Source organism: Monodelphis domestica, chromosome 5 (genome assembly GCF_027887165.1).
Source record: "Monodelphis domestica isolate mMonDom1 chromosome 5, mMonDom1.pri, whole genome shotgun sequence".
In the NCBI taxonomy this organism is placed as follows: Eukaryota; Metazoa; Chordata; class Mammalia; order Didelphimorphia; family Didelphidae; genus Monodelphis; species Monodelphis domestica.
In genome coordinates, this window is record NC_077231.1 from 327,037,331 (window position 1) to 327,064,355 (window position 27,025).

General features: G+C 58.4%; 1 protein-coding gene across 2 annotated transcripts; it reads left to right on the forward strand.

The window, feature by feature from the left end:
- Positions 1–2,578: 2,578 nt before the first annotated feature.
- LOC100018559 (serum paraoxonase/lactonase 3) lies at positions 2,579–27,025 on the forward strand. Of its 2 annotated transcripts, XM_007505977.3 has the most exons (9): positions 2,961–3,203; positions 3,864–3,934; positions 16,204–16,259; positions 17,589–17,754; positions 23,744–23,870; positions 24,980–25,180; positions 25,721–25,802; positions 25,886–26,014; positions 26,536–27,023. In XM_007505977.3, exons 1-9 carry the CDS (start codon positions 3,130–3,132, stop codon positions 26,719–26,721), a joined length of 1,092 nt encoding a protein of 363 aa, XP_007506039.2. In that variant the 5' UTR covers positions 2,961–3,129; the 3' UTR covers positions 26,722–27,023. The 2 variants fall into 2 exon arrangements, with proteins under 2 accessions (XP_007506040.2, XP_007506039.2); XM_007505978.3 differs by lacking the exons at positions 16,204–16,259; positions 17,589–17,754 and having other exon boundaries at positions 2,579–3,203; positions 26,536–27,025.

Sequence of the window (27,025 nt, forward strand, 5' to 3'; positions counted from 1 at the left end):
CCTCAGACCCGAGCTGGATGACCCGGACAAATCCATTCCACTCTCTGCCTCAGTTTTCTCACCTGTAAAATGGGGCTAATAGCAGCACAGCTACCTCAAGTGAGAGAGTATTTGTAAAACGTTTTGCACAGTGCTGCCATATACTAGGGGATTAATAAACGCTTGTTATCTCTATCTCCTGCAGCCTCTCTGTCTAGCCCGCTGGTACAGCGGACGAAGTGCGGGGCCTGGAGTCAGAAAGGCTCCTCGGCTTTATGTCGAACTTACTACCTGGGGGAGCCCAAGCAAAAATCTTTGCTCCTCGTGCCTCAGTTTACTCATCTGTAAAATGTGCCGGAGAAGGAAATCTGCCCAGGCAATCCCAAAGCGGGCCTGTTGTGCACTGTCGAAGGTCTTCATGGATCTCTCTCCGAACACCCCTATGCATTCCCTCCCAGCTACAGCAGGAAGGGAAGAGGGATTTCTCCGGCTGCTCCTCTCAAGCACCCTGGGGGGGGGAGGGGGGAACTATCTTCCACGTTCCTGCTGGAAACAGTTCAATGACTCGCCCAGGGGCACACAGCCAGTCAAGGGCCAGAGGGTGGATTGGGATGCTGATCTCTCTGAAACTTGCCATCTCTGATGACCCAAGAGGCGATCTGGAGGCAAGTCGCAAGCCGGAGAAGGGGAAGGACAGCCTCAGAGGGCGGAGGGAGACTTTGGGGTCGGTTGCGGTGAATGTGAGGCTCCTAGGGACTTTGTTTTCCTTGTTCCCGTCGCGGGAGGGGAGGAGGAAGTGTTGGGCCGGGCGGCGGGACTCAAAGGCCGTCTACCTGGTAAACAACGTTCCCCGGAGACCGGGCGTAGTTAGAGCACGCGCACGCGTCTCCCCGCGGAGGTGGACAGCTCCTGGGCGCTCACAGTCTCGCAGGAAAGCCGGGGTTCCGCCCACATTTAAGACTGCCGGCAGGCGGGATCGCGGGGCCTGGCTTCCCATTGGTTCTCTCCCCGCGGGGGGCGGGGCGCCGCTCTGCCTCTCTCCAGCTGAACTTGGCGGCCTGCGCTCGCGACTCGCTGGGTAAGTTCTCGCCGCAGCCCGTCCCGCAGCGTTGCAGACGGACCTTCTGGGCTCTTCCTCGATCCCCGTTTCCGTGGCGGCCTCCTCCCCCTCCCTTCCGCCATCCCCGCTGGCAGCCTCGGAGCCGTCCCATTGGTGGGTGGTGTGGGCGGTCTCCAGCCCTTTCTCCCCATCCCCTCTTCAGTCCCGTCTGCTCCAGGCTCCCCTCCCTATCTGGCCTGACGTTCCCTCCCGCAGTCCTCGCGTGGCAGTTTAGGGCCTTCACACCGTCCTGCCCCCAGCCTGGGCCAAACTCAGTCGGCTGCCCGCTGCTCTGGGTCGGGCGAATCCCGTTGGCTCTCTGGGCCTCTGCTCTACGGCATCCCGGGCTTCCTTTCCTGGCCGTGCCCGAGGCTCCTCCCGCTGTGCTCCCGCCCCTGGGCCTTCCTCGGTTCCCCTGTTCTGCCTCCTGGCCAGTATTCCCAGCGGGAGGACGACAGGGAGCCCTCGGGCGGCTCACTTATTTTGAAATATGAATGAATTGTTTTAGACTATTTTTCCGGGGTTACTTGATTCGCGTTCTGCCCTCCCCCCTCCCGGAGCTGACGAGCAATTCCACGGGGCTCTCCGTGGATTTCTGTCCCAAACCCATTTCCATGTTGCTCATATTTGCAGGAGAACGATCCTCAACCTGCCAACCCCCAACCACGGCCCCATCGACCCACGTGATCGATCCTCTGCCTTTCTTCTGCGTTTCTGCTCCCACCGTTCTTTCTCCTCAGTCCTCAGGGGTTGTCCGGGATCGTTGGCTGCTGCTAGTAGAGAAGTCCGTTACATTCGATTGTGCCACAATGTATCCGTCTCTGTACAATGTTCTCCGGGTTCTGCTCCTCTCACTCTGCATCCATTCATGGAGGTCGTCCGAGTTCACGTGGACTCCCTCCAGTTCGTCATTCCTTTGGGCACAATAGTATTCCATCAGTGTTCAGCCATTCCCCAATGGAAGGGCAGCCCCTCATTTTCCAATTTTTGGCCACCACAAACAGCGCAGCTATGAATGTTCTTGTACAAGTCTTTTTTCTTCTGATCTCTTTGGGGTACAAACCCAGCATGGATGGAAGGGCAGGCAGGCTTTTAGCGCCCTTTGGACATAGTTCCAGATTGCCTTCCAGAATGGTTGGATCCATTCACAACCTGGAGGTCACTTGGGAAATGAGGGACTCTCCCCAGGAAGCCCCTTTCCCTTGCCTGTCCCGCTCCCTTAATACCCTCTCCGACAGCTGAACTCCTGCAGGCTTGCTCTCCCGGCAGGCCCAGCCAACACCCCTTTGCTGCGCTGGATGTCCCACAGCCTCCGCCCACAAGCTCCATTGTCCCCGAAGTGGCTCCTGGTCGCTGGAGGTGTGTGCGTCCCTGTGAAATGGGCACACGGCTGGAAATCCCGTTACTCTTCCGTTAGAGGGCGGGGTAGAAGGGGCAGAGTCCAGACACCCGTGGCATCTGGGAAGAAACTGGCATGCGCACGTCGGTCTACCCCTTCACGCCTTGTTGTAGGTACCCTGGGCCCTCCTCAGCCAGGGTCTGATCCTTGGGGCGCAGCAGACCTTCCAGCCCACCGAGGCGGGCCAGTTCAGACTCCCGGGACCCTCCTGGGGTCCTGGTGCAAGGGGTGCGGGTTCGAGGAGAGTCAAGTGTGTCCTCCCGTCCCTGTCTCAGTCTGGCCGCGCGTCCATCGGTGCATCGGGCTGTCCAGCGCCCCTCCATTGTCCAGGGGCTCCTCCCGGCCCGTACCCTTCCGCGCCCCGGGAGTTGGACGGTCTGACAAGGCCCTGGCCCAGACGAACGGACAGACAGGCAGGCAGGCAGGCAGGCGGCCCCGGGCCTCCGAGGGGTGGCTGGAACTGTGCTCTCTGCTCCCTCTGGCGCTGGCCCAGGCAGGGGGCGGAGCAAAGGCTCCGCCCTGCAGGGGGTAGAGGAGGAAAGCGGAGGGAGCTGTCCTTCAGCCTTGTCCCGGGCGCCTCTCGCTGACCGCTGTACCCCTCCGGTTCTCCCGAAGCCCCAGGCTCCGGCCGCTGCGCTCTGCCTGCCCCGCCATGGCCAAGCTGCTGAAGCTCATGGCCCTGGGGCTGGCGCTGGCATTCTTGGGAGAGAGATTCGTGACCTTCAGGTGAGCGGCATCGGGGCGTCCGGGCAGAGGGAGAGGTGGAGAAGGGACGGCCCTTTCCGGAAGGCTCGTCCTGCCCGCAGGGCTGGCCCTCGGTCCTTCCGTCCGTGCCGTCTGGCAGCCGCCGACCCTGGGCGCTCCCTACTCCGTCCGAGGGGCTCTCGCAGGGGAGGGCCAGGCTGGGGTCCGTCCCTTCAGGCCTGTCTGACTCCATTTGGGGCTTTCCTGGGCATTTCTAGCCGAGCCTCAGCCGCCTCCCCAGGGACGCGCGCGCACACGCAAACAGAACTAAGGAAAGTTCCCCCAGACTTGCCCAGAGACACCGGGACCCCGCGGGATTCGAGGCCAGCCAGGCGGCCCCAGCGTGGGCCCTAGGCGGGCCCCATGGCAGGACCCGCCGCCAGCCTTTCCCCCAACTCTCCCTCCGGCTTACCTAGAGAGGAAGCAGGCTCTGCCCGGAGGCTCCCTCCCTCTCCGATGTCCGCCTGGCCCGCATTGGCCCGCTTTCACCCAGCACAGGGGCAAACTGAGGCCCAGCAAGGGTGACCCAGACAAGGTTCCAGCTGGGCGGTGGCTCAGCCAGCTCCGGGCCTCCTTGCCCGGGTCCCTTGGGTGGCCGAGGAGGCCCTCAGCTTTTTCTTGCTCTCAATCGTATTTTTTCAGACGACGGATGAACGTCTCCCATCAAGTGCTCCCAGTGGAACCGCCCAGCTGCCACCTAATTCAAGGCCTAGGTAGGTGGGGCTGTGCCCGGGCATGGGCGAGGGAGGGACGACATCCCCAGGGCTCCATCCCGAGTCGTCTCTGCCCAGAAATAGGGTCTCGGGCTCCGTTCCGGGCAGCCCGGGCCGAGGACCACATCCTCTCCCTCCCCGACACGCCCTGCCAGCTTGGGCCCTGGGCATCGCGCCTCCAGCTCAGCCCGCGGCCACTCGTGGAAGATGCAGGGAGGGCGGCCACGCCCATTTCGCAGCCAGGAGACTGAGGCTCCGCGAGGGCTCCCAGTGCCGAGCCCCTCCCCCTTTCTCCGCTGCCCCGCCTTCTGGACATCCCCGGCCAGCGCAGCCGGGATGCGCTGGAAGACCCGCCCCGGTCCGAGCAGCTCTCGGGGACTCCCCCCACCCTGGCTGTGCCTTGGGGAGCCCCCGAGGCAGCAAACCCCATCCCAACCCCCTTCGTCCGTAGAGCCCGCCTGTGGCTGCTCGGGATCGGCGCGCTTTGTTGATGGGCGGGGCCGCCCCCCGTCCTCGCCACGGGGTCCTGCGGGTCTCAGACCAGGGGCTCCATCAGGGCGTCCATGATCCCCGCCCCGGGCCTGGGGCACCCGCAGCCCCCCGGCACCGAGGGGAAGGGAGACGCAGCCGCAGGCTCCCCCAGAGCACAGAGAGCCAGTGGCCCGAAAGCTGGGACAGGAGCCGCGCTGCCCTCGCCGTCCACGGCCCGAGTTCAGGGCATTCAGCTCCGCAGAGCCTGGAGCCAGGAGGGGGCGGGGCCAGGAGGGGCGGGGCGGGCTAAACAAACTGATTCTGGGAAGCAAACCTTCAGTCATCGGTTTTTGAGTCATCTTTCCTTAGAGCCGGTCCAGGGGCTTCGAGCGTTTGCAGGCACAGTTGTAGATGGAGAGAGATGGGGAAGGGGGGGGAGGGGGAGACAGAGAGAGGGAGGGAGAGACCTCTGTGGGCTTAGAGGGGCCCCTGGAGGCTCACCTGAGCTGTGGCACCCCAAAAATGCCGCCTGCCTCCGCACTGACCTGCCCCTCCCAGGCTCTGTGCAGGGCCTTGCTCGCCTTTACAAGTCAGAGGGCCACTGGGACCGTGGGCTCCTCTAAGCAGTCCGGCAGACTAAGTAAGGCTGAGAGCAGCCAGGGTGGGGGGCTTCCTGAAGCGGCCCACTAAGATCTCTTCACCTGGCCGAGCCCGGCCAGGCTTGGGGGCCCATCGGAGCCCCGAGAGGACCCGCCAGCGTCCACCCTCGGAGACGTGGCACCCCTTCATTCAGGGAAAGGCAAGAAAGCGGGCGGTGGCTGAGAAGCCCAAAGCACAGTGGACCAGCCGAGGCCTGGGCTGGTGCCCCTGCTGCGGGCCGGCACCGCGGAGCTTAGCAATGGTTAGCAAGAAAAGGAATTGAGCTCCGAGGCAGCAGCTTTCAAGTGGCCGCCTGGGGGATGGGCTGCCCCTCCCCCCCAGCCACGAGTGAGCTCGGACTCCACGCTGGGCGTGGCTCTGTCCAGACCCCCTGCCCCTCCCCCACGAGGTTCCCAGAGCTTAGGGGGAGGCGGATCGGCTTTGGTAGGTGGAGACAAGGGAGGGCGAAAGGGCCAGAGAAACAACCGGCAGGGCAACTGGAGAGCTGTGGGAACAGGCTCAGCGGGGCCAGGCGTGGGGAGCCCGATGGCTTCTCAGGTTCTGGGTTCAGTGGACGGAGAGCCAGTCCTCGACATGGGAGGTCCTGGGTTCAAGTTTGGCCCCAGACAGACCCTGGGCAAGTCCCCGATCCCCACCCCCAACGCACAGAACTGACTTCCAGAGGGAAGGGGGGAGGGGGGCAGCCCCATGAACCCCCAGGCTCAGGCTGGACAGTAGGAGGGTCCTGACATCACTCAGAGCTGAGCGGTCGCCCCTGGGTGGGGGGAGCTCCCGCCTCCCATCTTCCTGCCTGCCCATTGCTCCAGGGCACAGGAGGGTCCTGTAAGCCTGGCACCCAGGATGGCACCGGGTGATCACCATGAACTTCCTGCTTTCTTGGGAGCCATTGCTTCATGAATGTGCACCTGGGATGTGAGGGGGCCCCTGGGGCTCAGCTTAGCACACCCAGGCTGGAGCAAACGCCCTTTGGAGCTGTCTTAGCGCCCCCGAGGGCACTCAGCTTCTTCCCAGCTGCCCTGGCATCCGGGGGTCCTGCAAGCTGCAGGGATCACTGAGCAAGCGACCAGTTGTGGGATGGGAGTGACCTGTGCTGACTCCATCTTGGGACTCCTCGGGACCGGCCTGGTCCAAAGCTGCTCAACTGGAGGAATCAGGGAAAGCCTTCTGGGAGGCCCATGGGGCTGGGCAGCTGGGCAGCTGGGCCCCTTCCATGGAGAAACAATGCGCCAGCCTTTGTCTTCTGAGCTGGGGATCCACATTCTCGCCCTCCCTTCCTCCTCCGCTCCCAGCACGCCCGGAGATGGCCAATGATACGATATCAATTCTCCCACGGATTTCCATCTTCATCATGTTGGGCACTCAGACACGGTTCACACCTTGGAGAAAACCCTTCACAAGGAAATTCCGTGAGCAGCGCTCAGCCTCGCTCTCACCTAGACTCCTTCTGTGGCAGGAGGCAGCAGTCTTCCCTATGAATCCGTGGCCCTTCGCGCTCTCCTTCCCGGGTGAGCGTGGCACAGTCTTGCGTGGCTGTGAACAAGGCGCTCCTGGCTCTGCCCGCCCATATCGGTCTCCTCAGGGTTTTCTTGGGCCCTTCTGGCACAGTCACATGGCACAACTTGTTCAGCCGTTCCCCGGTTGATGGCGTCCCCTGTGTTTCTGGTTCTTTGCCCCCACAAGAAAATGAATTCTGTCAATATTGTGGCACCAATAGTGGCTTAGGTGATGTTGACCACAAGGTCAGTCAGATCCCAAGATGTATGGCCCGCGAGTGACTGACCCTGCTGAGCAGCGTCTCCAGGGGAAAGGGCACTCATCCTTAGTCTGTAGGGGGGTAAGAGAGGCACTCCTGGACTCGCTCTCCCCTCCCCCGCCTCCTCCAAAGAGTCAGTTTCTTTGGGGTCTGAAAGAATCAAAGCCAAAGGCTGGAAGTCACTGTTTCTCTCGCTTTGGTCTGAAGCCTCAGCAGTTCTTGAGGACTGGAGGGACTCTCTTCGGACAGTGGCCCTGACTTGGGGTTCTCGTGTTCTGTTCAGGATCTGCTCCAGGAAAAACCATGTCCAGCCTGTCTAAAGTAGGGTGTTGTGGAGGTCCAGCTTTTAAAAAGGTCCCAGGAGCAGCACTGGGCTGGGGACAGGCGCCAGCTGGCAGCCGGGTTACCCGCTACCTAGTCCGAGGCAGAGTGCACGGCGAGGGGGAAGGGGAAAGCCTGAGTAGTGTACTGAGAAAAGGGGATGCTCAGAAGCTGGCAATGACAATAGTCGTCGTGGCACTGGTGGCAGCTGCAGCAGCAGAGGCAGGTGTGGCTCAGACAACAGGCATCAAGTGGGGTTTCACTTCCAGCCTCTAGCTCAAGCTGCAGAGGAATAATCAGGGCAGGAATCCCAGACCCAAGGGGAGCCCCCAATTCTGCCACCGAACCAAGGGAGCTTCTCATTTGGCTGATGGAGGGTCCTGAATTCAGGCTATTCTTACACAGATCCAAATCCAGGAACCGGCAGAGCTCTGACCAGAGGGAGGCAGCCAGCAGACTTCAGCCCTAGATCAGACCCCCTTTGGGAGCTGAGAGCTGTTGACTCTGCCCCGGAGGCCACGAAACACCCTCCCCAGGATTAGCCCAGACCTTCCCTCCAGAAGTGCCACAGGGCCTTGCCTTAATATCCAGTCCAAGTCAGGGAAGGGCTGGAAGAATGGGCGGACCAAAAAGAGAATCTCAGCTTTGGGGGGGGGGGGGGCGGGTGGCAGGGATGCTGAGGAGAATGACTCCGAGATATCTATCTACAAGCAAAGCTCAGAGAAGCCCAACCCAGGCACTCCTGGAAGAGATGAAGGACAGTCCTTATACCATTTGGAAAGGAAAGCCCCGACCGGGCAGGCAACGAGGATTCCGGAAGAAAGAACTGGAAAGGAATTAGCAGCACGCTGTGAAAGGCACAAAACCTGCCCACACAGTAAACTCTCCATTGGACCAAAGCAAAGCCAAAGATTGTGTGGAGAACAGCGAACGAGCTGGGAAAAATGGAAGAAAACATGCAGGATCTCACTTAGAAACAACAAACCTCATCAAACAGACTGAACCTCCCAACTGAAAAAGGGCCAAAATGCCCCATTTCAAGAAATCTGGGAAACTGGCCACCTCCCTTAGAAGCAGAGGGCAGGAATGGCTGAGCAAACTGTGGTATCTGATGGTGATGGAGTACTATTGTGCTCAAAGGAATAATAAAGTGGAGGAGTTCCATGGAGACTGGAACAACCTCCAGGAAGTGATGCAGAGCGAGAGGAGCAGAACCAGGAGAACATTGTACACAGAGACTAATACACTGTGGTATAATCGAACGTAATGGACTTCTCCATTAGTGGTGGTGTAATGTCCCTGAACAATCTGCAGGGATCTAGGAGAAAAAACACTATTCATAAGCAAAGGACAAACTGTGGGAGTGGAAACACCGAGAAAAAGCAACTGCCTGACTACAGGGGTGGAGGGACATGACAGAGGAGAGACTCTAAACGAATACTCTAATGCAAATACTAACAACATGGCAATGGGATCAAATCAAGAAAACATGTAATGCCCAGTGGACTTACGCATCGGCTATGGGGGGTGGGGGGTAGGAAAAGAAAATGATCTATGTCTTTAATGAATAATGCTTGGAAATGATCAAATAAAATATTAAAAAAAAAAAGAAGAAGCAGCAGAGGGCAAAGTGGGGCCAGAAAGTATCCACAGGGCGCCTCCTGAAAGAAACCCCCAAAGGAAAGATCCCAGGAACGTCATGGCCAAGATCCCCAGCTAAAGACGCCAGGCGGCCAGAAAGAAAGGCACAGGCAGGCTCCCACAGGATTGAGCCAGCAGCCACTCCTCTGAAGAAGGCAAGAACTTGGCACTGGGTTTTCCAGAAAGCAAGACACCTGATTCACCCCCCTCAATGGAGTTTGGTCCTCCAGAGGGGAAGGTGGCGCTTTGGGGGACTAACGAAATAATGTTCCGAAGGGGCAAAAAGAAAGGACAGACTATGCATGTGCACGTGTCCCCTCTGAGTCTCCTGTCGTCCCATGAGGGCATCCAATGAGACAAGGCTCCAGAGAGGTTGGGGGGTTCGGAGGAAGTGAAGAGGCCACACACCCAGACGTCTATCCAAAGGGGGGCTGGAGCTGTGGCCACTAGAGCCCCTCTCTCAGGGAACTGGCCCAAGGAAGGAAGAATGTGCCCAGGGAGCCGGGGCCAGTCTGTGGAGCAGGAGGAGGCTGAGGGCTCTGTCTGAGGTCCTAAAGAATGGGAAGGGAAGGGAGCGCCCACAAGCCGGGCATGGAGGAAAGAACAGAGGCGTGACCATGGCCAATGAGCATTCCAGAGAGCTGGAGGAGAGCTGCGGGCGCCCAGGGCCGGAAGGGAGAAGGACGTGCCTCAGACACCGGCTCAGCTGGGGATCTACTAGGAGTGTGTAGCCCGAGCCTGGCTTTGCCCAGGCAGAGCTTGGCCCACAGTGGCTTGTTGGTTTCTGCCCCTTAGCAGAGGGCCTGGGCTGCTTCTGGCCAACCCGGAGCAATGGGAGGGCTTCAGAGGGGCCCACTGAGGCGAGCTGCACGGAAGGGCGACCTTGGGGAGCTTGCTCGGTCGCACCCCGGCTCGGGAATCCTGCGGCCACCCCCCGCCTCCTCTGGCTCCCCCTCTTTCCCAAGCATCTCCCAGACCTCCACTTGGGGGAGAGGGCCTGGCCTTGAACCCGGCCCTGCCACCTCCTCTCCGCCATGCCCCGGTGGCCTTGCGAGCCTGTAAGATGAGCTCCACTCTTGTGGCATGTTTCGTTCCAGGGACGTTGGCCTTTGCACAGGGTGCTGCCGGCGGGAAGCCACCTTGGCAGAGCGTCTGGCTTCAATCTCTGCGGGGAGCGCTGTTGTGGGCCATGGGGACCTAAAGGTGGCGGGAGCTGCGGAGCCCCCCTTCCAGGTCCCCTTTGTGAGTCCTCAAGGACAGGCCCAGCCGTGGCTCCAAGCACCGAATCCCCGAATAGCTTCCAGCCTGTGAGGTCCTCCCTCACGGAATGTGGGGCAGCGAACCCACGCCCTCCTTCGCCATCCCTCTGCGGCCTCTCCTTCCCCAGAGTTGGCAGGGATCCGCTTCCCGTCGTCATTCAACTTTGCCTCTTCTCTGGCTTCGTCCTCGCTCCCCGGCTAACTCAGCCCCACGAAGAACGCTGGGGGCCTCGCTGGTTCCGCCCATTTCTCCGCCATCAGGGCTCTCTGGGCCCGCCCTCCGCGTCCAATCGATCGCACCCTCGTCGCCATCTGGTAGATGTTTTCCTTTTCCTGCTCCGGCTTCTGCTGTGGGGGGTGTTCTTGGTTGGTAACTGAATAGCCGTCTTTTTCATCGGCGATTAAGCTCAGATTGCCAGAGTAGGTGGCGAAGGGCAGAATCTTCAGCTCTTTTGCTCTTCGAGACTCATTATTGCCTTCCGTCCCTCTAGGGGGCGCCAACAGTCGTGGGCTGTGCCAGCTTCCTTCCCTCCCTTTGGCTGCTTGCCCAATGTCTTGTTTATCACTGGAATCGGTCAACTCAACCACTGTGTGTCCTAGAGCCGGTAGCATGGGGTTCTTGCCCTGGAAGTGGTGTGTGCCGTGCTACTGCCAGTGTTCCGAAGTTCTGGGTAGGCTGGAGCTGTCACTTCCTGCACTACTTACTGTCCAAGCGCCTTTGACTGTCGTGGTCTTCTGGGAGACCTAGAACCCCTCCCCTGTTTCTCAGTACCCTCACGTTGAGCTTGGTCTGCTTTCCTTAGAGTCATAATTTGTTTCTCTTCTTCCCATTGTCCGTGCCTTCCTCCTCTTGCATTCCCACTCAGTAATCCCCCCTTTGTCTTGTCTCCCAGCATGGGAGTTCACATTCTGCTAGTTGTTTCCATCGTGCAGGCTAAGAGTTAGGCTTTCCCAATTCTTGTTTCTCTCTTAAACCGCTCAGGAGCAGTGCATTGTGGCTCCACGCTCTCTTGGGGATCTGTAGACTTCTCGGCCTCATTTTCCTTTGTCTCCAAAGACTGCTCTGTAGATTCCAAACTTGTTGAACTGCTCTGGGGGGCCACGTTCTCCTCAGGTATTCACAGCTTCCCTGTTAGTTAATCTGCTTTGCTCAGGCTTAACTGAGTTTTCTTGCTCCAGGGATGCCCTCCTGTTGTATTCCCCCTTATATTCGGCAGGAATGGTTGGAAATCTTCTGTTTTTTTAAATGACCATTTTGTTCCCCTGAAAGAATGTACTCAGTTTTGCTGGATAGATAGTTCTGGATTATAAACCTAGATCTCTCACCTTCTGGAATATCATATTCCCCACCTTCTAATTCTTTTATGTGGCAGCTGCTAAATCCTGTGTAATCCTGACTGTAGCTCCATGATATTTGAATTGTTTCTTTCTGGCTGTTTGCAGTATTTTCTCATTGGCTTGGGGGCTCTTGAATTTAGCTCTAGTATTTCTGGAAGTTGTCATTTGGGAATTCATTTCTGGAATTGATCTGTAGATTCTTTCCATTTTTATTTTATTCTCTTGTTTAAGTATATTAGTGTACTTTTCTCCCGTATTTTCTTGTATTGTGATGTCCAGGCTTTTTTTAATCATAACTTTCTGGTAGTTCAATAATTCTTAAATTGTCTCTCCTGGATCTGTCTTCCAGGTCATTTTTTCAGTGAGATATTTCAGATTTTCTTCTTTTTTCCATTCTTTTGATTTAGTTTTGTTGCTGTCTCATGATATCTCATGGAGTCAATGAATCCTTAATTCCAGTTTTTAAGAAGTGATTTTCTTTCATAAGCTTTTGAGCCGCCTTTTTCATTTGGCCCATTTCTTCTTACATTGCTTTCATTTCCTTTCCCTGTTTTTCCTCTGCCTCTCTTAATTGCTTTTTGAAATCTTTTTTGAGCTCTTTCAGAATCTTGAGACCAATTCATGTTTTTCTTTGAGGCTTTTTGTGTTTGTTTTGCTTTCACTGTACCCTTCTATCTTTATGCCTTGCTCTTTGTCTCCATAAACATTTTTTTTATGGTTAGGTACCTTTTGTGTGTGTGTGTGTGTGTGTGTGTGTGTGTTTGCTTATTTTCCCAGCATTTTTTTTTGACATTCACTTTTATCTTAAAGATGGGCTCTGTTCTCAGGTCACTCTCTTAAACTTCATTTCTTCCTTGATGCTACCCACAGCTCTATTTCTGGGTTTCTGCAAGTTTCAGTTCTTCCTAGGTGGTACAATAGTCTGTGGGCTGAGAGCTCTGAGAGTCACCTCCCACTGCTGATTCAGTCACCTCCGAGGATAACTGATGGCTTGCAGAGCTCAAAGCACTGTGAGCTGCCCTATGCTGGGGCTTAAAGTCTAGCTTCAGGCTTGGTGGGGGCCTTTGGTGTCCCTGGGCTTGATCACAGGTCAGGCACACTGTGGACTGTGTGGAAAGGAAACTAGAACAAGTTCTGGGTTCTGGACTTTCTGCCGCTGTGTTGGAACAAGCAACAGTGGGAATAGTAGAGAGAGAAGAAAGTGACAAGACTGACAGTTGGTGAGGGAAGGGGCAACTGGGAGTGGCAGTTGGCTTGTTGTAAACCTTAGCCAATGGCAAGCAGGCAGGGCAGTGGACAGGAGGAGAAGTGTCCTGTCCGCTAAGATTTACAACAGGGAATACTGCCAATATCTCCACAGCCCAGCTGGGGAAGCTTGCAGTTTTCTGGTTCTCCTTTTATTTTCCCCCTGCACTCTGGGATGTTGATCTGGTTTAGTAACTATCAAATTCCTATCACTGTCCAAGTGGTTCCTTATTTTTGGGGGGTGGGGTGTAAGAAAGTTGGGGTGGCAAAAAGGAGAGAAGAATGTTCTATATGTGTGTGTGGGGGGGGAATACGAGAATGTTTTGAAAGCACTTTTTCCACTTTTCAGTATCTGAAAACCCAGTGTTTTGTATGAGGAGGAACTTCTCTATGCACTGACTTGGTGAGGGGGCCAGATAGAGGAAGCACTGAATGAAGGTTCTTCTCCTGTATGAAGTGGGTAACACTGTGTCTATTTCCTATGAGGGAAGGAAACACAGCTGCTTAGGAAAGTGGGGACAAGACATGACAGAGGGGTGGAAAGTAAATGTTCTACACTAATGAAGCTGTTCTTGACTTTCTCCACTGAGGTTTTAGAGCCTGTTGTAATAATGTTGTGATTAATAAAGTGTTGAGTGTAAATAAAGATGGTCAGTCTGTATGTCATAAAGTACATTGTATTTGGAGCTGAGGCCAGGCCTCACAGGCTGGTGGAGGGTTTCTCTTGTTCCTGTCTATGCTATAGCTGTGCTAGTTTTCTTAATTTCAAAATCTTAGCAGTAGACAGCAAGCAACAAGAAAAATTATGACCTTCAGAGCTGGTTGGGCCTGTCTCTTCAGGCTGAAGAAAATAGCAGCGCCTCTATCCAGAGACTTGGAACAAAAGCCCCTCCCCCTTCCCATGCCAGCAGGAAGTGCTCTAGTTACAAGACCAATTGCCACTCCCAGTTCCCCCTTTCCCCATCAACTGTCAGTCTTGACAATCTCTTCTCTCTCTAATATTCCCACGGTTGCTTGTTCCAACCCAGAAGCAGAAAGTCCAGAACTTGTTCTAGTTTCCTTTCCACAACTGCCTTGCCCTGGGAATCTGCTTTGAGCCTTGGGAAGGGCTGGCTAGTTTGGACTCCCACCACTGGCCAGCACCCTGGAGACTATCTTCCCTGGGGATAGGGTAGGGCTGGAGGCCTTGCTCTGGGGTTTAGGTCCTCCCTATGAGCTTGGACAGAGGCTCCTGGCCTCACTCCAGGCTTACACAGATCAGGTGCTGAGCATAGGCTGCCTTCCACTAGGATTACAGACCTGACAGTGGAGCCTTGAACTTTAGTGGGTGTGTGTTGGCTGCATGGCTGTTGGCTTGGCAGGGTCTCAGGGTCTGGATGTTGGTTTGGGTCCAGGTTCAGAACCTGGAACAGTAGATGGGGGTGGGGGGCTTGCTATTGGCTCAGCCATGCTCTTTGGTGTAGCCTCCTAGTGGCTGTGATCTCCTTTCACCCCAGGGATCCTGGTGCTCCCTGGCTACCTTTCAAGTTGTTCTCTGCGTAGAAGTTGCTTCTGTCCATCTCTTGTTGGCTCTTTATTTGTTTGGGGGCGTTCTTTAAGGGGGCAGGAGAGGATTCTCCTGGTGCTCCGAGCTTTCCCTGCTTCTGCTCCACTCCTCAAGCTTCATGGCGTCCCCCACAGCCCTGCTCATATTGTGTCCCCCCAGTTCCCTCTGTTGCAGTCCCAGTCAGAGCAAGCAAGCTTCTTCCTTTTCGTGTCCCAGGGCCTTGGCAAGGGGGCAGGGGCAAGCTGAGCAGCCTTGTGGGTATGCGGTAGGGGGTGACGGCTGAGGGCCCGACCTTCTCCGCACTTGGGGGCAATGCCGTCATTCGATCTCTTCTGAGTACACACAGTCCCCATCTGGGAAGGCTGGAGGAATCACGAGGAAAATGTCGCAATGCCGTCGTGTGGTGATGCAATGCAGCGGGCTCAGCTGCCGTCTGTAACTTCTACCTGGGCCTCCCGAGGCTAGTCCGGCTGGGCTTTCTCTGGGCAGCTCAGGGCCCCTGTCCAGAGGCGCCGATGGAAGGAGTTGGGGAACCGCCCCCCTCCTCCATCTGCCAGACTGTGGAACCTCCCAGCGCTGTCCCCACGGCCTGAGCCGGCCATGTGTGGCACCTCTTCCCAGTGTGCTGGGCGCAAACCCAGAGACCTCGGGGGCAGGATCCCGGGTCCCGCCAGATGGGGCTCCTGGAAGGCAGGGGCTGTCTTTGCCTCCTCATGGGCCCCCCACACTCGGGGAGCTGCCTGGCAGCCAGCAGGCCCTCAGTGGACACTGCTGGGTTCTGGGGTTATTGGTGAGCGTGCCTCTGAGTCTGGGTCCAGCCAGCTCCTCTCACGTCTGAAGATCTCCCTTGGCCCTTCCTGGGTTTCCTTTTCATTGCCCCCTCTGCAGGCGCCTCTTCGAGGTCCCCGCCCAACGCTCTCCCCAAGCTTTCCTCAGTTTCCCTCCGCAGCTCCTGCTGTTTCCCGAGGTCAGACTACTCCCTGATCTCCCCCACACCCCTACGTCAGGCCAGTGCCCATCTTGCCGGCAGAAAGCCAGGACGAGAGCAGGGTTTCGGCTTGGTGGCCCTCATTGCAGGGGCAGCTGGTTTGGAGGGGTCTAGCCTGGGGAGAGAACCTGTAGACGGGGCCTCCCGCCAGTCACTGTCTGCAGGAGGCTGTTGGGAGCGGCTCTCTCCCTTGTGATCTGGTGGGTGGTGATGAGGAAAGAATGGTCCTTTATCACAGTCCAGTGGTGTTCCGAGGGACACAAAGGGCAGTCAGGAATGGAACGGAACCCCTAGGAGACGTTCCGGGGCCTCCCCCCACTTAGGAAACCCAACCAAGCCAACTGGCATCTTCCACCGTCAGGGCTCCAAGAATGTGTCCCGAGCGGGGTGCTGTCATGTTCTGTGGAGGGAGGATTCCTGAGGCTCCTGAGGCCCTCTCCCAAGTGCCCGGCCAAGGGGAAAGGACCCACTTGGGCCACAATGTTGCCAGCTGGGCTTTTGGAGGTGCCAAAGGACTGGAAATGGAGGGGATCGACGTCCCTCCGTGGGGGAATGGCCGAACCCAACGGGGCACGTGATGGAGATAGACTGCTGCCGTGCTGGGAGGAGGGGAGAGCTTGAAGGGAAACGAGCAGAACCAGGAGAGCCCCAGACCCGAGGCGACAGCACTGCTGGGGAAGGATCGCAGGCCATTGACTGACTCCTCTCAGCCATGTGAGGCCCCAGGATGAAGAGGCCCTCGATGCCCCTCCAGGAGAGCCGCTGGGCTCTGCTGCAGGTGGAAGCCTTGTTTACTTGGGCTCATGTTCCAGGGCTTGGCTTCTCTAAGATCATTCACGTGCACAGAAATGCACAGTGTGGAAGGATAATCCATGTCGAACCCAGATTGAATGGCCTGCCAGGGCCAGAAGGGGGGAGGCGAGGGAGGGGTGGAGATAAAGTCGATCACGTAACTTAGGGAAACTTGAGTGGAAATTTGTTATTGCCTGGGATTGGTCAAAAATAAACAAGAAGCAGCAGCGCCCGACCCTGGTCTTCTGCTTCTAGACAATGGCTCCGAGGACATCGACATCCTGCCAAGTGGGCTGGCCTTCCTCAGCACCGTGAGTCACTGCTCTCTCCGTAAGACCCCAAGAAGCAGCCCCAGGGCAGGGCGTGGGCATGCAAAGGGCATGAGGGGGCTCTCTGCTGGCCACCCAAATCCACGGGCACCACTATCCTGCCCTTGCCAAAACCTTGATCATCCCTCCTCTGCCCTTTGATTGCCCCCGGGGAGGCTTCTGTTTCCTTAAAGTTTAGTGGATAGAGCTGTGGGCATGGACATAGGAAGACCTGAGTTCAAATCCAACGTCAGACACTTATTAGCATGACCTGGCATAAGGGTTAAAATGAAGCCTTTGACTAAAATATGTGATTCAAAGTATTATTGCTCAAAGTGATCTTTAATAGCTTTTATTTACAAAAGAGGTGGAAAGAGTGAAAGTAGAGAAATACAAAAGGGTAGAGAAGACCTACTCAGCCAGGACTTGTTGACCTTCAACCAGATTGAAACTCTCTCCAGAAGACAGGAAGGGAAAGCCAGCTGTCCATCCACTCACCCAAGTTCCTTCCAAGAGTTAGGTCAGATGACTCGAGCTGAAGGTGATTCCTGAGGCTGACTTTCTTCCTTGAGTCCACTTCCTTCTTGGAGTTGACTTCCTCAGACCCAGAAATTCAGGGCCTTTTCGAGTGGCTCCTTGTCCCTTCCCCCTTTCAAAAGGGCCAATCACCGCTTCCAAATTGTCCAGCGCTGCCCAGGGGGCAGTGTTTGTGGGAACCAGTTCCCACCTTCTGGAGGGGTGAATACCCATCAAAGGGTTCATAGTTTCTGAAGGTGTGAACTCTTAAAAGAATTCTCAAGTTTCTGGCTGTTTGAGTTTTAAAAGGGGTGGAGTATCTGGAGTATCTCCAAGTATCTTGTAGGGTGTGAAATCTCTAAGTGGTTTTCGAGCTCCTCCACCTAGTCCAAGCTTGTGTTGATTCAATCAAAAGGCAGACAAAGGAGAGTTCATCCTGTCTTCACAATCTAGTGAGGTACTTCAATTAGTGTTGACTCAGGATGGACAATAGAGAAAAGAATTCTCTTTCACTCTGGACAGGTTACTTAATCTCTCTTTGCCTTGGTTTCTTCAACTGTAAAATGGGGGCAATAATAGCACCAACCTGCCAGGCTTGTTGGGAGGATGAGATCAGAAACACAAAGGGCTTAGCCCCGAGCAGATGCTTGTTTCCTCCCCACTAAAGCTCAGATTACACCAGGAGCTGGGTTTGGGGTCCTTGGGGCCAAGGGGTGCAGCAGCAGTGTCTCTGCCTCCTGGCCCCTCAGGTTGGGGGCAGAGGCTGGAATATGAGTCCCTTGAATCCTGGAATTGGCTTTCCCCTGGTTTTGGCAGGGGCTAAAATACCCAGGAATGCCCAGTTTTGCACCAGATAAGCCTGGAGAAATCTTTCTGATGGACCTGAGTGAGGACAGGCCGAGGGCCCGGGCCCTGCCCATCAAGAATGAGTTCGATGTCCAGTCATTCAACCCACATGGGATCAGTGCCTTCGTTGACAAAGGTAGGACTCCTTTGGGTGCCCCTGGAAGGGGAGGGATGGGAAGGGACAGTGGGGCCGGGTGGGGGGTCCCTCAGTGCCCACCCTGAGAACACTGTGCCCGTGACAAACGCTTTCCGCCTCAAGAGTGATGGCAGAAGGGCAGCAGGGGGCGAGTCTGCTCAGGCCTTGCGCAAGAACACACCTGCTCCGTGCCCGTTCCAAGCTCTCTCCACCTTGGGAGATGCTCTCCGAGAATGGCTGTGGCTCCGCGTCCTGGCCCTTCCCTGGACGGCAGCCCCGGCCCGTGAGAATTGGGTCAAAGAGAGGAGAGTCGGCGCGCCTTTGGCCCTGGACCAAGGGGTCCCGGAGCTTCTGTCTCAGCTGGATTTGAATTCGTTCCCTCCTTCGGCGGAGAAGCAGCTGCCCAGCCCCGAGGCGAGCCTCCTCCTCCTTCCCCGTACCACGGGCTCTCTTCCTGCCCTGTTTTGTCTCCGGCCTTGTTCTGGGCCTTGGCCTTTGGGCTCAGAATCAAACGTGGCTGCCTGCTTGCTTCAGCATCTCCCAAATGTGCCTCCTCCACATGCCCAGAGACCCGCCTGGCCTGGCCTCCAGCCTCCTAACTGGTGGCTCTGCCTCGAGCCTCCACACGAGTGGCCGAAGGGGCCCCTCGCTGGCGGAGCTGTTCCTGCCAAGAGAAAAGGTCAGCTGCCCTCGCTGGCAGGGAGCCCGCCTGGGATTAGCAGAAGGACCTCGCCTCCGTCCCCAGCCTCAGGAGAGACTGCCAGAACAGCCCTGGGTGCCGAGAGGGCTCTGGCACCACAGGTGGACGTGCCCGTGGCTAAGCGCGTGGCCCGTGGACACACACGGAGAGTGTGCCAGGAACAGGGGCTTGGGGCCCAGACAACAGTGCTTAGGGACAGAGGTGCTGGTCTTGGAGTGAGGAAGGCCAGTCAAAGCCCGCTCTGACTGGTACCTACCTCAGCGTGGCCTTGGGCAAGTCATTTCTCTCCCTGCGTCCGTTTGCCTCCAAATGGGAAGGGCGATACCTGTAGCCCCTCGTCCGGCCTGGCTGTGAGAGGAGTGGGGGGGCTGGGAGAAGGCCATCTTGCACGTGCCCGGAACCAGGAAGCTCTTGGCATTCTCCAGGCAGAGCCACGACGGCGGAGTGGCAGGGGGAAGTCCAGCTGAGTACCACCCCCACGACTGGCCCACACACAGAGGACGTGCCCCGCCGAGTCCCTGTCGGGGCATCCAAGAAAAGGAGCTCCCAGCCTGGGATGGCGTCTGGGAGATCCAGGACAGGGAGGGGCCCTCAGCTGGCGGAGGAGCTGGGAAGGGCTCGGGTGGCCGCTTCCGCACCCACTACAGGATTCTGGAGCAGCTGGGCCGGGCACCCGTGGAAAGCAGGCGTGGCACAGGCTCTTCGTGGCAGCCTTCTGTCCAGGGTGGAGCCTGAAGGACGATAACGAGGGCCCGAGCGCCGGGCCAACAGGAGCCCTGGGAGTTCTCGGGACTGTCGAGCCGGCCGGGGTGCAAATTCAGCCTTGGGCTGTGGAACTTTAAGCACGGCCACCCCACAGGCGGGTCACCAGATCCACAGCCAGGCCAGGAGGGCAGGGATCAGGCTCTGCCCACGCCGTGGGTCCTCGGCTTTAGCGCTCCCCAAGACCCTCGAATAACCCCCAAGTCACTACGACGAGGCCAGCTCGGGGAGCCCCGCCAGAAGCACACCCTGACGTCATGTCTGCATTCAAGGAGCGGGCCGGAAGGAAGAGTGAGGAAGAAAAGAATCCCACAAGGAGAGCTCTTTGGTGAGAGCGACTCCCGGGGCTGCCACGTGGCTGAGCCTGGAGGCAGGAAGATTCCTCTTCCTGGGTCAAACCTGGGAAGTCACTTCACCCCTGGTCTCAGTTTCCCCATCTGTAACGTGGCCCCTTCAGGATGCCTGTCACAAAACCCGAGGCGGGGTCACAGAGAGTAGAGCGTGACCGAGAAGGACGGAACCACACATGCCAAAGAAAATGCCTTCCAAAGCCAGCCTCAAGGAAAGCTGCCGCTTAGACCGAGTTCAGGTAGAATTTCTGGAGGACGAGAAGGAAGGTTTTCTTTTGAAAGGAGTTTAACCTATTTTTGCCAATGAGATGAGAGAGAAGGGAAGGAGAGCTCTGCAGGGAGGCTCAGAAAGAGCCTCTGTGTGAAACCAGAAGTGCAAGGTCCTCCCTGAAGTCACCTCCTGAGAGAAAGCTGCCCGAGAGCTGAAGAGCGCCGCGCCGTGGCCCAAAGCCGTCGAGTCCACGTCAAGGGAGGGAAGAATTCAAGTGCTGAGAAGCCACGGTCAGGCCCACCGTAAAGGAGCAAAACGCTATTCCGGGAGGCAGAGGATGTTCCAAAGCGGGAATGAGCTTTCCCAGAGGAGAGCCGAGGACTTACAGGCGTTCCTTATGAAAAGCCCAGAGCTTCCGGGAAACTCCGACATTCAAACACAGGCGTTAAGAGAATCCCCACCAGGCAGGCAGGCCCAAAGGACAAGCGGACAGCTGAGCCGTCGGATGCCCCTTTGGAGCCCTTAGAAGAAATCCAATTGGGGAAGGCCAGAGGACGATTCTGTGATGCCTCAGTGACCCTGGGGAGCACCAGGAAAGGAAGAGGAAGGGAACGAATGTCTCGTAACCAGGACCGCAAAGGGGGCAGGGAGAGCGAGCGGAGGCCGGCCAGAGGAAGGGAGGAGGGTGCCCATGCCCACACACAGCTGCGCACAGAAAGGCATTTCGCTTACCAATCCACAGAAAAGGGAGGAATTAGGACCAACACTCAAAGATGAGTAGCTTCATTCGTTACATCCAAGCAGTGATAGTAAAGAGAGAGAAATGGAGCAAAGAGGCCAAGAGTCGATTAGCTGACTGCCCCGGACGTCGCTGCATGGATCGAAGCTCAGCTCACCACTGACAGGGGATCCCTCAGGCCCAATCTCCAGTCAGAAGAGCTCCCGTGGAGCCTTGGTCTCACCTTTATAAGCCGTTTTCTCCACCCACTGGCTCCCCCACGTCAATCCCAGGAACCAGTCATAGTTCCTTAGTTTGCCTGGTGCCGCCCAGGGCGGGCTGTACCTGTGGGATCAGTTTCCTGCCTTGTTGGTTTCAACTTCCTTTCTCCGAGGGCCTGTCTAGGCCTTCACTTCTCGATGGTAAACGCTGATTGATGACATCAAAACAAAGCGACACAATGGGGGGGTTAGTCCAATCCTAGACAAGCTCTGAGAATTGGGGTGTCATTTTGTCCGTGTGGTGGCAGAGAACTGGAAACGGACGGGATGACCATCAAGTGTGTGACGGCTGAATCCACGTGAAGCGGGGCTGGTGTGCGAGAAGGGAGGGTGAGCAGGACCACTGGAGAGAAGCCCAGAGCCGCGTACAAGGCACGCGCGCCGAGGCGCCAGTAACGGCAGCCTCAAGGCCATCAGCTCTGCCCGCGATGCTGCCCACCTCCCGTGGCCCCCGTGGAGGGGGGGGCTCGGCCATTGGGCTCCAGTTCTTTAATGCACAGACTCTGCTCTTCTTGCTTTCTCTGTGAAGGCGTGGGGGTGGGCAAAGAGGCAATCCAGGCTTTCATTGGGTGAAAGGACAGAAGAAGAAGAAAATAGCAAAGTTTGAACATGTTTAGAGCAGTGCCTCCGCCTTGCCTGCCTATCTACCAGGTGATCATTTCCAGAGCATTTGCACCCACTGGCTCCCCAGGTCCCCTTCACCCACGGTGGGGGGGGCAGGCGGAGGCCACAGAGGCAGAAACTGAGGCTCCAGGGGGGAACGTGAGGTTGGAGGGGAACCTCGCCTTGCCATCGCCTCTGTTTTGCCCATCCCCCTTGGCCCCGTACCCACCTTGTAGGATGGGCAGCTCCCAGGGAGAACGGAAGCAGAGCCCAGAGCCAGGTCCAGCCCTCCTCTCCAGGGACCTTCTCAGTTTCCACATGTGGACATTAATTCAATGAACACCCACTTGGGTGAATTCTGCCAAGCCCTTCCCAGAATCCCAAGGGCCTTCCCCACCTTGGCCTGTGTGGCCAGGCTTCCTGAACATTCCCACTGCTAGACACGCCTTTCCCCCTCTGGGCTCTTCCGGTGATCATAATGCCTAGCAGGTCAGGTTTGGCATGAGTGCCAAGGCTACAGTATCATCTCACTCAAGCCAGGCAGCAGAGGCAGCCTTGTATCGTTATCCCCATTTCACAGAGGAGGAAACTGAGGCCGAGAGAGAAGAAGCTGACATTCTCTTCCCTGCCAGGGATAAAGGGGGCTCAGGCACCCATTCTTCCCTAGCTCCCCCCATACTCAACTCCCTGGGACACACAGCCAGGAAAGATGGCGCTGATCCCTGAGGAGGCCAGACAGGCCATGTGCAGTGTCCTTCCCGGCAGGATTAGAGGCTCCCCTTGACTTCATCAAAGCATCCGATACGTGCCTCTTGCTCTGGCTGTGGGAAAGACAAAGGTGTTTGCCAGAAAACAGCTTCCGTGCAGGCATTCAGGCCAGCAGCCTGGCAGAGGGACCTCTGTTTGGCACCCATTTTATCCAGGAGCCAATGGAAAAATGGTCCACTTCCTGCTCTGTGGAATGACTCAAAATGGGGAGGGCCCCGTCCAATGGCATCATGCCACTGGCTACCTGGGCCATCTGCAAACTTCTCTGGACTTCTTGTCATTCCCATTTGGACGGCAGCTCCTTCTTGGTGCTTGTGTCCCTGGGGCGCAGCCCTGTGCCGAGTCCACAGAAGGTGCTTCAGAAGCCCTTTATTGACTGATAGTCAGGCCGGAATCATGAGTGAAATGCCCTTTGAAAACCCGACTTCCCAAGTGCGGAATGAGAAAATTGAGCTTCGGCCCAACTGAAAAAGATCTGAGGGGTGTAGTGGACCATCCTTCCACTATGATTCAACAGTTGGATGTGGCGACCACGAAAGCAAGCACAGCTTACAGGAATAGGGAGGGAGCATCTGCAATCAATCGTATTCAGTTCTGGGCAGCCCAGAGGAGGAAGAACAGTGGTGAGAGGGACAGCGACAGAGGAAGGCAGTCAGGCTGGTGAAGGGTCTGGTTGGAGGAACTGTGGGGGGATGGCGGGGGGAAACAGGGAAGGGAACACATTGGCTGTATTCAAGTGCCTATTCGAGAGCCTGGCAAAGGGAAGAGGGTGGGACCGGGAGCTTTGTTGGCAGGAAGGGTGTTGGGGGCTTCCTCGAGGGGGGGGGCTTCTCTTCCTTGGAGGGCCCCAGCAGAAGCAGGGGGGCATTGCCTGCTGGTACATCAGAGCAGGGATTCTTCGAGGGTAGGAGCTGCTCTTGGCGATGCCCACTGGCGGCCCCCTCTGGGGTTTCCAGCCACACTCGGTGCCTCTGAATGGCCCCCCACCAGCTCTGCTTCGGGAGGAACCGAGTCGCTCCCAATATGGCCCCGGATGCTGGCTGGCTTCTTGGCCCTCCTTGGCCCCTCAGGCCCCTGGGTATGAGGCCTCTCCCTCGTCTGACATCTTCTGGGGCAAAGCCGAGTGGCCGCTCACCACGTGCAGCCAGAGTTCTTGAGAACGGCAGCTTTTGAAGGGAGACGAGCCGACAAAGGCAACGTCTGCTCTGGTCAGGGTCAGGCCTCGAGCCCGAGGGCCAAGAAGGGCAGGGAAGCCCAGGAGGCGCTTCATTTGGCCTGTGTGGCCTCTGAGGGGTTCCTGGGGTGGCCCAGCAGGCAATTGGGAGGCAGGAGCTCAGGCTCAGGCTCAGGAGAGAGACTGGGGCTGGGCAGAAGCCTCTGGGAGCCAGGAAGTGTGAAGAGGGCCGTGGGAAGGGCGGCAGGCAGGCGGCCGTGGCCGACATCTCTAGAGCGCCAAAGTGCCAGGGGACGGGGTGCAGCCTCAGGAGGCCTGGCCATTCGAGGCCGGGGGAAGCGCCAGGCTCTGTCGAGGAGCTGGGGAAGGGCCGGGAGAAGCGGGCGCCTGGCTGCTGCCGAGACTCCCCCTTTCCTCCCCAGACCGTGGCGGCGCCGTGTTCTTGTACGTGGTCAACCATCCCCGAGGGATGTCCACGGTGGAGATCTTCGAGTTCCAGGGAGATGCTCTGCTCCACCTGAAGACCATCACCCACGAGCTGCTTTCCAGGTACGGGCCGGGCTCTCCTCTCCCTCGGGCGGCCAGAGCACTGCAGGCAGCCAAGCCTCTGCCGCTGCCTAAAGGGGTTCGTCCTCTGCGGGCTCCCGGGCCAGCCGCACCGGCAGAGCGCCCCAGATCACCAGCTCCTCCTCCAAAATGGAAGTTTGGCCTCGCTCTGCCAAGGGGCATCGCCCGTCCGAGGGCTGGCCAAGAGGTCCCTGCCCTCGAGGAGCTTCCGTTCTGGCAGGGGAGGGCACAGCGAGGGGACGGGACAGAAGGCCTCCCCCAGGCTGCTCTGCTTTGATGAGCCTCACTGGGGTGGGGAGCCTCATGGCCAGGGCAGGGGCACACCTGCACTGGCCACAGGTGCTCCTTTCACAGTAAAAGCTCCACTGCGGGAGCCGTGACTCCAATGCCACGTGGCCTCCCTTCTCCCTTCGCCTTTGAAGTCCAGTTCCTCGGGGCCACCCGGGAGCCTCCGAAGCCAGCGGACGCCCCGGCAAGCCCTGGTCTTGGCGTTTGCCAGCCGGCCGGCCAAGGGGGCCGATCGTCCGTGCAGGCTCACTCTGGCCTCTTTCCAGGGCTTCAGCCAAGCCGCCTCTCGCTGCTCGTAGACCCATGTGCGCGTGTACACGGGGCGGAGGCAGAGACGAGGGGAGGGGGCAGCCCGGGGATGGCGGGGGCTCCCCCGGAGCTCCTCCGCCAGGCCAGGCAGAGATGGGGCTTCCCCAGGGGCCGCTTAGCGCAGGAAGCTCTCCCAGGCGCCTTCGTTGTGGAGCAGCCTCCCGGAGGCCAGATGCTTCCTCGTCCTGAGCAGGGCCTTCGTGGATTCCCTTGTCTATTCCCTTTGTCTATTCCCTTCGTCTATTCCCTTCGTTGATTGCCTTGTCAGGAGCCTCCAGTCTACTTCCTTTCTTGGGGGGGGGGTGCTTTCTGGGCTCTTTTCATTGGAGGAGCAGCAGGGAGTGGAGCTTCACACCTCCTCTCTCTTCCCGCTCATTTCGGGAGGGAGCTTGTTCTTGGCGGTCACCGCTGGACTCCCCGAGGTCTGACCGGCCGCTGCTTGGGCCGGACTGAATGTCTCTCCTTCTCTGCCTTCCTCCCTCCGCCTGCTGCAGCGTCAATGACATCGTGGTTCTGGGACAGGAACGGTTCTATGCCACCAACGACCACTACTTCACCGGCCACTTCCTGTCCCAGCTTGAGCTCTTCTTGGACCTGCAGTGGACAAACGTGGTTTATTACAGTCCGGACGAGGTCAAAGAGGTGGCCAGTGGGCTCGGCTTTGCCAACGGCATCGCGCTTTCCCCAGACAGGAAGTACGTCCCCTCCTCGAGCCTCAGGGCAGACCTTTGGGGTGTGCTCAGGAGGTTCCCGGGGTGGGGGCAGGCGGGGAGCCTGTGGGGTTCTGTCAGCGCTGAGCATGGTGCCTCGAAGACCCCGAGCAGAGGAGGCCCTCGGGAGGGCGGACGGGGGCCCCGAGCAGAGGAGGCCCACCGGGAGGGCAGGAGTGCCCAGAGGAAGGACAGCTGCGAGCCCATCGCTTTGATCCCTTCTGCTCTCCCCGCCACAATGAGAACAATAGCTGGCATGTACGCTCTCTTGTCTTCCCACGCCGGCCCTGGGAAGGAAGTCACCCGCTTATCTCAGTTTTGCAGATGAGGAAACTGAGGTACAGTGTGACGTGACTTGCCCAGGGTCACACAGCTAGGTCCGAGGCCGCTGGAGCTCCGGTCTTCCTGATGGGGCGCCCCTAGTGCCCTCTCCCCCCTGCAGTTTGCCAGGCTCGGCAGGGTGCTCGTGGCTGCTCGAGGGGGTCTGTGGACGGCTGCGCAGGCCGACGCTCGCTTCTTTTGAAGGCACGTCTACGTGGCGGCGGTGACGGCTCACAGCATTCATGTCATGGAGAGGCACAACGACTGGCGCCTGACCCCACAGAAGGTAACGCCTCGGGGTGGCCTTCCCGACTCCCCGGAGGCCCGTCCTCGCCGAGGAGGGGCCTCAGCACACCCCCTTCCTTCGAGGTCCTCCACGTGGGCACTCTAGTGGATAACTTGTCGGTGGACCCTGCCACGGGCGACGTTTGGGCAGGATGCCACCCCAACGGCATGAAACTGTTGGCGTACGACCCCGCGGACCCCCCCGGATCAGAGGTACACGGGGGGGGGGGTCTGCGGCCCCAAGAGCTGATGAGATCCTGGAGCGCAAGGATGGAGGGAGAGCCGGGAGCGAGCCCCGGAGGGAGGCCAAAGTGGGGGGGCGCCTCCTCTCGGCTTAGAGGAGAGCTAGCGGGGTCTGCAGCATCAGAGGAGACAGAGGCCGCCGAGTGGCCGGGGGCCCCTTCTGGAAGCCTCCTTCGCTTCCCAGCCGGGTGACCCTGGGTAAGTCACCTACCCCCACTGCCTAGAGCCCTGGAGCCTGGATTGCTTCTGAGCAGCAGGTGGGAGGAGGGAGGGGCAGGCGCAGGCTCAGCAGGAAGGTGAGCGGTCCATCGGCGCAGGGAAGAGGCCCTCGGGGCGAGGCGGTCACTGTGGCCTTGGCTCGGCCATTCGCCCGCTCGGGAGGCTGCAGGAGGCCTTCAGGCCTGGGGCAGAGAGCAGAGGCAGCGCCCCGGAATCCAGGGAAGGAAGGGGAGCCCGGCCCCGCGCCCCCACTGCGGTGCCCTTCCTGGCAGGTGCTGCGCATCCGGAACATCCTCTCCCCGCGGCCCGCCGTGAGCACGGTCTACGCCAACAACGGCTCCGTCCTCCAGGGCAGCACCGTCGCCGCCGTGCACGGCCACAAGATGCTGGTGGGGACCGTGTTCCACAAGGCGCTGTGCTGCGACCTGCGGGCCCCCGGAGGCCCCCCCCGGAAATAAAGGCGCAGAGAGCTGGGCTGCCTCGCCTTGGCTCCGCCCGCGGGTGGGAGCCGGGGAAGGCGGGCAGCAGGCAAGAGGAGCCCCCCAAGCCCCTCTGCGCTCCCCCGGCGTGGGGGGTGGCCGAGTGACCCTCGGCCGGCTCTTGCACTCCTTCCCTTCCGGTCAGAATCAATACTGGGCTTTGCTGCCAAGGCAGAGGGGCGGTGAAGTGACTGGCCCAGGGTCACGCAGCTGGAAGTGTCTGAGGCCAGATTGGAGCCCAGGACCCCCGCTCCGGGCCCCCCCCGCTCTCGGCCCCCCCCGC